General features: G+C 39.2%; 1 protein-coding gene across 2 annotated transcripts in view; it reads right to left on the bottom strand.

The window, feature by feature from the left end:
* The window catches only part of LOC128242889 (neural-cadherin-like), a 58,415-nt gene that overhangs the window by 22,714 nt on the left and 23,411 nt on the right, over nt 1-12,290 (bottom strand). For both annotated transcript variants that reach the window (XM_052960291.1, XM_052960289.1), the window contains exons 3-13: nt 10,175-10,360; nt 6,293-6,566; nt 5,875-6,008; nt 3,942-4,048; nt 3,550-3,667; nt 2,828-2,951; nt 2,313-2,569; nt 1,815-2,086; nt 1,163-1,624; nt 592-966; nt 130-333 (exon numbers count right to left, since the gene is read on the bottom strand). In XM_052960291.1, the coding sequence (XP_052816251.1) occupies nt 130-333; nt 592-966; nt 1,163-1,624; nt 1,815-2,086; nt 2,313-2,569; nt 2,828-2,951; nt 3,550-3,667; nt 3,942-4,048; nt 5,875-6,008; nt 6,293-6,566; nt 10,175-10,360 (2,513 nt within the window). The remainder of the gene's footprint in view (nt 1-129; nt 334-591; nt 967-1,162; nt 1,625-1,814; nt 2,087-2,312; nt 2,570-2,827; nt 2,952-3,549; nt 3,668-3,941; nt 4,049-5,874; nt 6,009-6,292; nt 6,567-10,174; nt 10,361-12,290) is intronic.

Genomic DNA, 12,290 nt, shown 5'->3' on the forward strand with positions numbered 1-12,290 from the left:
AAATAAGCAAAAAAGAGTATGAAAATCTTCCATAAGGTAAATAGCAAGATAATTTCTACAAATACCACTTCACAACAAAACCACTTTAAGATATACATGGTATATACACTAATACACTATATCACCGACCACGTTGTTTGGTGGATCATGGTCAGGGTCCTCAGCCTTGATTTGTATCACTGTCTGTCCTGGTGGTTCATTTTCTGGCACTATACCCGTGTACGAGTTGCTGAAGTTGATGTCCAGCCCTCGGAACTGTGGGGGCTCGTTATTCATGTCCTTCACCACGACAATCGGCCGAATCTCTGAAGACAGCGGGGTCTGACCTTGGTTCTGGAAATATTTAATAACTCGCTATTAAAATGAATTAATTCAAGAGCAACACTTAAATATGAACCTGACAACATAAATAGATTAAATTCATAGTATATAACATTTGATTAAATGTTGTGTCCAAATGTTTCATATTGCAATTCAAATGAATGACATCATTTTAAAATATTACACTTCAGAACGATTAAACTTTCATTGACAACTATTCCTTCAAAATAGTGGATAGAAAGTGTGAAGATATGAATATCAAATACTTACAGTAACTCGGAGACGAAGTTCATATCTGTTCTTCACATTATAGTCAAGCTGTCCCTTCAACACCAAGGTGACAGTGTTTCCATCCTGTTGAATCCTAAACGGACCCAGCTGTTGTACTGTGTTCTCCTGAGAATCAATCAATGCAAATGAAAGACCATCGAACGGTGCCGGAGTGTTTGACTGAGCCCCCATGGAGGCGATCACGTAGGCAATCTGAGCGGTTTCCTTGACAACATATTCCCGCTCATATGTGTTGCTCTCCCAGGTTGGTGGGTTGTTGTTACGGTCGGTGATGCCAATATCAACCGATACAAAAGAGCTCAATGGAGGCGACCCACGGTCTTCAGCCTTCACCCTGATCAACACCTTGTCAATCTAAAACCACAACAATATTTACATGCTATATTGACCATACAACAGAATGCCTTCAGCTAAATATTCATAATTGAAAAATATTTAAAAGTTTGTCCACATGAAAGTTTGTCTACATGAATTCTAAAATGAGCTACAACTGTAAATTGCTATTTGATTTAAATTGCAGTTTAAATCTATAAAAAGTTTGAATCCTTACCCCATAAACGCTTTTGTCCAGATAAATGATGCCTGTGTCAGATTCAATTCTAAAGAACTCTCCTGGATTATGAACCAGAGAGTACACCACCTCTGCATTGAGCCCGTGGTCTGCGTCTGATGCCCTCACTGCAAAAACACGGCGACCTACAGTAGCCGAGGACTCACTCATTGATGTAGAATAAGATGGGGAATCAAACTGAGGCTGATTGTCATTGACGTCACCAATGACGACCCAGAATGTGCAGTGTTTCTCAAGACTCTGTGGAGTGCCCTGGTCAGCAGCTTTCACTGTGACGGGAATTCTCCTATCCCCATTCAGAACTTCCCGGTCAAACCGGATGGCCGTGACCACTCGACCGTTCACAGGATCAACGGCAAACTGCTCAGACTGGAGTGGGGTACGTATGATGGAGTATGTGATGTTACCATTGGCACCTCTGTCATTGTCCACAGCTTTCACCTGCAAGGTTGGAATAGTTAATTAAATGTAAAATATTATCAGAGACATGAAAAACGAGATTAGAGAAAAAAGCTATTCTGGGAAAAATACAGATTTACCTAGAAACAAAATTTCTTTAAGAAACTTTTAAACTTCTCCATTTAATTATCAAAAAATAAACTGATACAGAAGTGTCCAAACCCCCTCGCACCTGTACAACGAAGGTTCCCACATCCTGGTTCTCCTGGACCTCTGGCTCATAGTTACAGCTGGGGAATTGAGGCTGGTTGTTGTTGGTGTCCTTGACCTCCACAACAACATAACTGTCACTGGAGAGGCTGTTCACGCGGCCGCAGCACGCACCGTCATCGTACGCGGTGATGTTGAGGGTGTAGTAGGGGATGGAGTCAGGCAAAGGCCCTATAAGCTTGATCAGACCAGAGTCAGGGTCTATCTCAAATGGATAACTCTCACGGTCCTTGGCTGAAATATTGTTCATTAATGATCATAAATACATTATTTAAGATATGCTTCATAATTAAGTCATTAATGTAAGATATCAGGGGGTAGATAAGATTGATAGAAAAATATAAAGCTGCACAATCATATAATTATAAAGACTGAAACAAAACTAATTCAGTAATGAACAGCAGGTAAAAACAGCTTTAATGGAAGAACACCTGACAACTACAAGACTGGTGTTACTTACGTTTGAAGTAGTATTTTACGTTGTCTCCATCTGGGTCAGTGGCCTGTACAATAGTGACGACACTGCCAATGGTCTGCTCCTCGCTGATGCTGGCGTACTGGTACTCTGAGCCCGTGCCAAACACGGGGGCCTCATCATTCACGTTTGACACGTACACAATCACTGTGGCCATGCCCGACTGTGGGATCTCGCCCTGATCCCGGGCTGTCACCGTGAAACTGTACTGGTGAGCCGTCTCATTATCATAGTCAAGCTTCCTGCAATGGCCATAATTGAAATGACTGTAGACATACCTTGTGACTTAACCAAACTTAACTTCACTAAATCCTAATTTTCAGTAAGACACAAATGTGTGTATAGGGTGCAAAGTCCATAACAAAATTTTCAATAATTTTTTTTTACTATTTATGTTTCAGTAAATTAGATTATAATCGTGATGATAATAAGCTATATCAGTGACAGACCAGAGACTGCTTAGTCAGTAATAAAAACTAATATTGTTCAATATAACTTACTTGGCAATGCTGATTCGGCCCACATACTGGTTATCCTGGTACACCGTCTTGATGGAGAAATGAGGGTCGCTCACGAAGTACTCCAGCTCACCATTGAGGCCTGAGTCACGGTCTGTTGCTATCACTGGTGGAGACATTGTAAACAGTTGTGTAAGCGACATGATTGTATATAGAGAATAACTATTGCGAAATAATAATTCATTTCTACATTGGGCTGATTGTTCAGGACTTAGTTAAAGTTAACAACCTGATTAACAACATCGTTGCTAACTTCTAAACGTGAACTACTGGATGATATGCTTATATATTGAAATGAAACATGTTCAGCTGAAACAGTTGTCTGTTATCATGTTGGAAATACATCAGATCACAAGTGTACCCATTAAACTTCCAGAGCAATAACTATGCTAAAAGTTAACAACATTGTTAACTTTAACAAATTTCTAAGCAATCACCCCAATGTTGACATTCTCTTACAATAACATTCTGCATATTACTCAGCCAAAATTATCACCCAACTGATAAACTATGTAAAAGGATATGTATCAGTTGTTTTGAGCACACATTGCTGCATAATTAGATCTGTAACTATTTGCCAACATTATGCCAAAGCGTCTGATATCACTTTCCTATTGATATGTGCATGTCTGGTCATGAAACGATGCTCTTGTTGTAAGCCCATTAAGTATAATACAAGAAAACATGTGATTGACCTAACTAACCCTGTTCTCGCATGCTAAGAGGGGAGCCCACAGGAATGTCCTCAGGCACTGTAGCAGTGTAGGTGGACAGCTGGAACTTGGGGCTGTTGTCATTGATGTCCTGGACATTGATGATCAGCTGAAATAGTCAAACAGTAAGGTAGAGTAACAGTAGCATAGCTTTTAACAGCAGTTCACTTTCCAGCCATATCAGTTTGAAATAAAATCATCAAATGATGTCCACACAAGAAGTGGCATACATGTTTATTTTTCAAATGGTTATAGATTTCAGTTATGAGATATGAAAAAGCTAGTTTGATTAAAGAACAAAATGGGTATTTATAAAAAATACTATAATGATAATCTCCTCATCGGTTTGTTCACACTATTATGACCATGGGTGTAAGTGTCACCTGTCCAGTGGTAGAGAGGCGTGTCTCCTTCTCCGTGACAGTCACATTGAGCACATACTGGTTCGGAGGCTCCTCGTAATCCAGGTTCTGGAGCGTCTCAACATTGCCTGGACAAACACAAACATGAATTGAGTCTAAGAAACAGCAGATTTGATTTTAAGAGAAATGTATGAAAATTTCTTGTAAAGATAATAAGTGTAATGTTTTAGTAAGCATCTGAACTTCAAATTTGAGAAGAATTCCTAGCTACTCAACCCACCCCTTTAACCTGATTTCCCTAGCTACTCACCCCACTTCCTTATCCCTGGATTCACTAGCTACTCACCCCAACCCTTATTTCTGACTTCCCTATCTACTTACCCCACCCCTTATTCCTGACTTCCCTAGCTACTCACCCACCCCTTATTCCTGACTTCCCTAGCTACTCTCCCAACCCCTTATCCCTGACTTCCCTAGCTACTCTCCCCACCCCTTATCCCTGACTTCCCTAGCTACTCACCCACCTCTTATCCTTGACTTCCCTAGCTTCTCTCCCCACCCCTTATCCCTGACTTCCCTAGCTACTCTCCCCACCTCTTATCCCTGACTTTCCTAGCTACTCATCCCACTCCCTTATCCCTGGATTCACTAGCTATTCACCCCTTCCCTTACCCATGACTTCCCTAGCTACTCATTCCACCCTTTATCCATGACTTTCCTAGCTACTCACCCCAACCCTTATCCCTGACTTCCCTAGCTACTCACCCAACCCCTTATTTCTGACTTCCCTAGCTACTCACCCCATCCCTTATTCCTGACTTCCCTAGCTACTCACCCCACCTCTTAACCCTGACTTCCCTAGCTACTTACCCCACCCCTTATTCGGGACTTTCCTACCTACTCTCCCCACCCCTTATCCCGGACTTCCCTAGCTACTCTCCCCACCCCTTATCCCTGACTTCCCTAGCTACTCACCCACCTCTTATCCTTGACTTCCCTAGCTTCTCTCCCCACCCCTTATCCCTGACTTCCCTAGCTACTCTCCCCACCTCTTATCCCTGACTTTCCTAGCTACTCATCCCACTCCCTTATCCCTGGATTCACTAGCTATTCACCCCTTCCCTTACCCATGACTTCCCTAGCTACTCATTCCACCCTTTATCCCCGACTTTCCTAGCTACTCACCCCAACCCTTATCCCTGACTTCCCTAGCTACTCACCCGACCCCTTATTTCTGACTTCCCTAGCTACTCACCCCATCCCTTATTCCTGACTTCCCTAGCTACTCACCTCACCTCTTAACCCTGACTTCCCTAGCTACTTACCCCAACCCTTATTCCGGACTTTCCTACCTACTCTCCCCACCCCTTATCCCGGACTTCCCTAGCTACTCTCCCCACCCCTTATCCCGGACTTCCCTAGCTTCTCTCCCCACCCCTTATTCCTGACTTCCCTAGCTACTTACCCCACCCCTTATTCCTGACTTCCCTAGCTACTCAGCCCACCCTTTATCCCTGACTTCCCTAGCTACTCTCCCCACCCCTTATCCCTGACTTCCCTAGCTACTCACCCACCTCTTATCCTTGACTTCCCTAGCTTCTCTCCCCACCCTTTATCCCTGACTTCCCTAGCTACTCTCCCCACCCCTTATCCCTGACTTCCCTAGCTACTCTCCCCACCTCTTATCCCTGACTTCCCTAGCTACTCTACCCACCCCTTATCCCTGACTTCCCTAGCTTCTCTCCCCACCCCTTATCCCTGACTTCCCTAGCTACTCTCCCCACCCCTTATCCCTGACTTCCCTAGCTACTCTCCCCACCCCTTATCCCTGACTTCCCTAGCTACTCTCCCCACCTCTTATCCCTGACTTCCCTAGCTACTCTCCCCACCTCTTATCCCTGACTTCCCTAGCTACTCTCCCCACCCCTTATCCCTGACTTCCCTAGCTACTCACCCTGCCTGTTGATGCTGAAGAGTGAGGACAGCTTCCCATTCTGGTCTGTCAAGTTGAACTCGGTCACATTGGATACTGTGTCCTGGAACAGCTTTGCCCGTATCTTCAGGATACGGTCATCAACACCCAGGATCCTGTAGGGGTACACACTTTTGAATTAAACAAAACAAAGGTCTAAGATGTAAGAGTTTATTTATTACGGTCAATAAAACTCCTTTAACTCTCCAGTACAAGTAAATGAAAGCGAAAATGATCTGTAATAGTTTCAGATGTTGAAAAAATATGATACACTCAATTCATCAACATTACCATAATCAGAATAACTTCACTGTGTTATAGATTCATCAGAATAAAGGTATCAAGTTATTATATTCAGAAGCAAACTACTAAAGAGTCATTTAGCAGAGTCCCCACCCACCTGGTACCAGTGCCACTGGTCTCATCCACTTTGGCGTAGAATGGGTTCTCAAACAGCTGTGGGGGCCGAAGCCCGACGAGCACCTTGACGATGGCAAACTCTGATTTTTGGGCAGGGGAGAGCCCAGCAGCCATATCCTGGGCAGAGACAACCAGTGTGTACTCAGCGCCCTGAGGAAATTGTCCTGGTCCATTCACAGTTGTCATGATCTTACCGACCATCTCCCCAGAGCCAAAGTCCTCCTCTGTGAAGATTTCAAACTTCCCCTCACCACCTGATGCGAACAAAAAGATGAAATATTGAGGATGGCGTCATGCAGTGCAATAGCTTGTATTGACAATGACCCCTTTGTGAAAATCTCAAGTTTTCCATTGCCACATTTTCAACATAAAGATAAATTTTCCAACTAGAAATGTGTCCATAGGACACGGATGCCCCCACTTCGATTTTTTGTCACAGAAAATAAGCCATAATGATTATTCAGGATAATCTGAGGGCCCTAACTCCTAAATGATTAAAGCGATTTCCATGGCTATCGAACTTGATCAAGATATTATGGTCACAAACATGTGTTAAAAGTTTGGTGAGGATTGGACAAACAGTTTTCAAGAATTAGATCGGAAACAATCTTCGGGACGTATTTTTCAAGTCTTTTTTTGCAAATAAAGGGCCGTAACTCCTAAATGACAAAAGCGATTTCCATGGCTATCGAACTTGATCAAGATATTATGGTCACAATCATGTATGTAAAGTTTGGTGAGGATTGGACACATACTTTTCAAGAATTAGATTGGAAACATATATTTTTGAAGTATTTTTGGCAAAAAAGGGCCGTAACTCCTAAATGACTAAAGCGATTTCCATGACTATCGAACTTGATCAAGATATTATGGTCACAAACATGTGTTTAAAGTTTGGTGAGGATTGGACAAACGGTTTTCAAGAATTAGATCGGAAACAATCTTCGGGACGTACGTACGTACGTACGGACAGACGTACGTACGGACAAGGGCAACCCTATATGCCGCCACTTTGTGGGGGCATAAAAAGCTTAGAATTATTTTCTGTCAATTTTGTCGTAATATGAGTGTCAAAAACGCCCTCTGTAATGATCTCACACTTCTGAATAATTATGTGTTGCCGGCCTAATGTAGTCTATTCTTAGAATTTCTATTCCATGCTTTTAGAAGCAGGCATTTTCCTTCTAAGATGAATTTTGAGACTTTTTACTGTAAAACATAATTGCATATATACAAAGATATAAATAAAATATCATTTTTCAAAAGAAGTTGTTAACAATTAAAAGATACTTAGTGGCAAGGTAAATATATTAAGTTAACATAAAAAGAAATGTTCATTTACAAAGAAGTGTGTGTGCTGTGTTTTACTAATATTACAAGCAAGGTAAATCTAAGTTTTTAATCATATATGTCAACAAAACATACTGCGGTGCAAAACATGATGATTGATAAGCATTATAATGAATTAACAAACGTTCACCCTACAATAGAATGTCAAGGCCTAAAAACAGTTTTTATTTGTTTCGGGCTACAGTGACCCTACCTAATTAAAGGCTTCCCACCCTATTTTTTTTCAAAAAAAAAGTCTTCCCATCGTATATCCATTTTTTAAAAACATTAACTGTCATTTATTTTAAACAAAACAAAGCTCCAATAACAACAGCAATATATGAGTGACATTTGCAAGAAATAGACTAAGTGCATTTGCAAGAAAATGATCTTGACATAAAATAATAAAAAACAAAATCCCTACCCTATCTAGTAATTTGGGGATGTTACCTTAAACAAATAATTATATTTTTAGGCCCAAACTTCTAATCAGAAAATGAGTCAGATTCACAAGATTTAAGCTATTCAATAATATTATTATGATGCCTTCCAGTCCCCACAAGAACCATGCACAAGCCACAAAACTTGTTTGATACTGTTTCTGTTCAGATCTTTCACATATTCAACATTCTTAAAAAAAAAAAGTTTGGTTTCCCCGCAAGACTGTAACAGGTTCTTATAATAATCAAGGTAGCTAGTACAGTATTACATGCATCCCAGTTTCATTTTAGGAAATTTTACTAAGCTTCAAATTGGGGAAATTTAACAGTGTTCCTTATACAAAAACACTTCAAGCTTGTTTATGAAAATGAATGTTAAATTGACAAACAATAAAAAACAAACACAACTATAACAACACCAGCACAAACAACAATTCCATGATAAAAAACAAGAAACTATGTGTTTTTTGTTAATAACTTTTCAGAAACAAGTGTTGATAAATTGGGAAAAAATAGGCTTTTATCAATAAGGATCTGGCCTCAATTAAAGAAGGTGAAAAGTCCCTGTTGTCAGTCTGTACGAAAGTCATTATCACATTGCAGGACACGAGGTCCTGCAATACTGTCTGCATTGCAGGACCGGACCAGTTTTAGCAGGTCCGAAAATTTTATGTACATTTTAGTCATTCTCGTAATATAAAACCAGAGTGATGATGCTATGCTTACCATACCATTAGATTTATCATAATCAAACTTCTGATGAATGAGGTCTGATTTTCAAGAGTCAAAATCAGATCTTTAAGAGTCATTGTCCGTTTTATTTCTAAATTCTTGGTCGTTCTTCATAAATGATAGTTATTATCTGTCATAAGATGGCATTGCAAGGTAATGATTATCTATACTTGGTTTAATAGCTTCCGAAACATAAATTAAAAATACAATTTCTATTTTCTATAAAGATCAGCGGTATTGTTCCACTTTCAATTCTCAAAAAAAATCAAGGAATAAGAAATATAATCTTATAGAATACCTTGTTGTCCTATTTCCTTCTCAGTCAGTCTCTTGGGTGGTAAACAAATTCCAAGAGTCAAAACTTGAAAAAATATGTTCTGACTCCTATGAACATATTATTTATTAAATGCATGTTCGGTGAAACAGGAATTATGCATGTATTACTCGTTATGTAACCCTATGCATCCTTGTCAGACTCCTATATGCACCTTCGATTGTTTAGTTGCAACAACTTATTTGTACTTTCGGTTTCACTTTCAAGTTTTTCATATTTTTTCTTGAAGTAAACAAAAACATTCAATGTTCCTATTGTCAATATTGCAACATTGTTTTTTATTTTTCATTAATCGCATAACAATAAAACTCTTTTGTTATAGAACTTTACACTGACAACGATTTACGCAGTTCTTCTTTCACTTTCATTAAAATTGACAGGAAATAAGTGTGCACCTGTTTCCCGCGCTTTTTAGACCATGTGCTACGAAAAATGTTTATTCTTTTCTGTTACACATTAAGAACGAATACAAATTTCATTAATTTCATGTAAGACAAGATATCAAAAAACAAAAACAAAATATATTTTAGCATTGTTGTTTTTCAAACCATCGTACTTAGCGAAAAAGCCGAAGATATCCGTTAATTTGCATAATGGGCGGAGTTTATAATTATGTCATTAGTTTCAGTCGGTTACGGTTAGATTCCAGATTGATAATCACTTGTCACTTCGGCAGCTAATTGCTTTTGACTTTAATTGATGCCTTGTTGCTCCTTTCAAATGATACCGACTCTTGCACTGAAATTATTCCAGGTTAAAACTGACGCATTGCACAAATTAATGATGCGTCAATTTCGATTTCATTTACAATTTCTGTGCGTCAAAACCCGGGTCAATTGAAAGCCCTGAATTTATGTTGTAAACATAGGTAAGTTAATTAAATTAACAAGAAACACTTTTGACACATATTAATAAACAACAGATTTTTCCCTAAAATTCTTGCCGGACACGCGGGCCTACAATATACATGCGATTGCCGAGGTCCGACGAACTTTCGTACAGACTGCAAGTTGTGTTATTTAGTTACCTGACTCGAGGTTATACTGTAGCCTCGAGCTGCTGTCCGGGTCCCTGGCGTAGAGGGTGTACACATTGTAGCCAATACCCGGGCTATCGGACACGGTAGCGAGAAACGGGCTTGGAACGTTCTTGAACACGGGCTTCTCATCATTCTTGTCTAAAACTCGCAGGGTTACTTCAGAGAGAGTGTAGTCTGTAAGAGAAAGAAAGCTATTTGATAAATGTGTCTACAGATATGTTTTTTATAAACCATTGAAATGTGATTCGTTTACACACACAATGATAGCTGTCAATATGACGGACCTGACGGATCTGAGTAAAAATGTATTTTTCCTTTGTTTTTCGAAAGAAGCATTTCAATTATCATCATACTTTTTTTTATCTCCAGATGCAACACTTCAATATTAAATATCTATGTAGATTCTACATATTTGAAATCTTGATCCTGAAACTGTCCTGTGATAATTTTGTAAGCTTCTGCACATGCATTGTTACAGGATCTCAGGACTGCATGATTTGTCTTAAATCAATTAATTTCAGAGCTATTGTCAGACAATTTTCCTTTTATCTCACAAAATTTCAATTGCTGTTAGTGGGAAGGACTGACACTTTTCCCTAACTTGCACAATGTCTGATTTACATATTTTGTGTTTGAAATTCTGACTTGCATTTAATGTTCTCGTCCGAAACAGCAAAACCTTGCCGAATATAGCTTTTGTTTTATCATAAAAATGTCAGTCAGTAAGCCATCTTCTAACAACAAAAAGAAACGTCACAGTTCAGTTTAAACTTGGGCAAAACGAGTGAGGCAAATTTAATCCATAATTAATTAGGATGAAATGGGCTTTAAGGTCGCACTTAAACTGACCAAAGTGTAAAATATTGCTTCTCAAACTGGGAACAATAAAACTCCAACAAACATAATGGCATTCCATTAACAATGGTCAGTCATGGTAAATCTAGCACCTCCAAACCAGGCTCAGCAGAGGGCCAGCCTGCAATTTTCTTCTCAACATGTGCCCATGTTTCAAGATTTCTGGATTAATTTCACACTCTGGTCACAAGATCTAATAAGGCAGAGCAATGCATTAGAAAGGTCAATACATCAAAATAGGGGATTTAGGGAAATACAAACATGACTTCCCTCTTAATCAATGAAATGAAACATGATTGTGGTGACTAAAGCATGAGTTTAAGGCATGCTCCAATTAAAAGCCCTTCGTTATTTCCGTTCCCTTCCAAAAATCAACGTTTTTATAACGGAAGAACTTCTATTTAAAATTGCATTAAAAATATATTTTTATTATATATAATTATATAGAATTTGAAGAAATTTACCACTAGAGTAATTAATTATACATGCTGAAAAGTGTCCCCATTATCAGAGCAAAAATAAACCTTTTCATTTGTACAGCATTTCAGCAGTACTCATCAGGATAATGAGTACTCTGTTAATGAACCGTACGGTAATTATCATACACAACATAACACAAATAGGAGCAAAGGCTAACTAGAAAAACATTACTCGAAAAATGGTAAATTAATTAGCTTAATCTACCGAAAGACAAAAAACAGAAGAATTCAAATGTATCAGGCATTTCTTTTGCCTGTAAAATTGAGAAAAAAACATTAGCTCTCTTCAGTCTAATTCTGTGTCACTGCTGTTATCAATCTGTATCAGGTGAAAAAACCTCAACCCTACATTCCTGGGGCATGAAACACATGTAAAAAACTACGCCCTACATTGTCCATCTGACAGACAACACAACAGAACCTGTTGAACAGCATCACAATGCCATGCCACCAACAGGTAATTACTGCATAGACCAGTCACATTTAAACAATATATGAGGCCACTTTTTATATCTTCCACTTGTCCATGTTATGGTCTATCTTCTTCTAAACTCATAATAAGTAAGTCCTCTTGCATTAGATGTACCTTACAGACCTACTACAGCTTCATCTTTCAGCCCTTACAACACATACCAGTTCACCCATCAATGTCGGCAATTAAACATCAATCAACACCATCTCAGCACAATGAGTATTTTTTTCTACGTTTTCTTTTCAATACTCACAGTACAGTTCTACATTAAATATACTGCAGTTTGCAAATATCCTTT

The sequence above is a fragment of the Mya arenaria genome, chromosome 8 (genome assembly GCF_026914265.1).
Source record: "Mya arenaria isolate MELC-2E11 chromosome 8, ASM2691426v1".
NCBI classification, from domain to species: Eukaryota; Metazoa; Mollusca; class Bivalvia; order Myida; family Myidae; genus Mya; species Mya arenaria.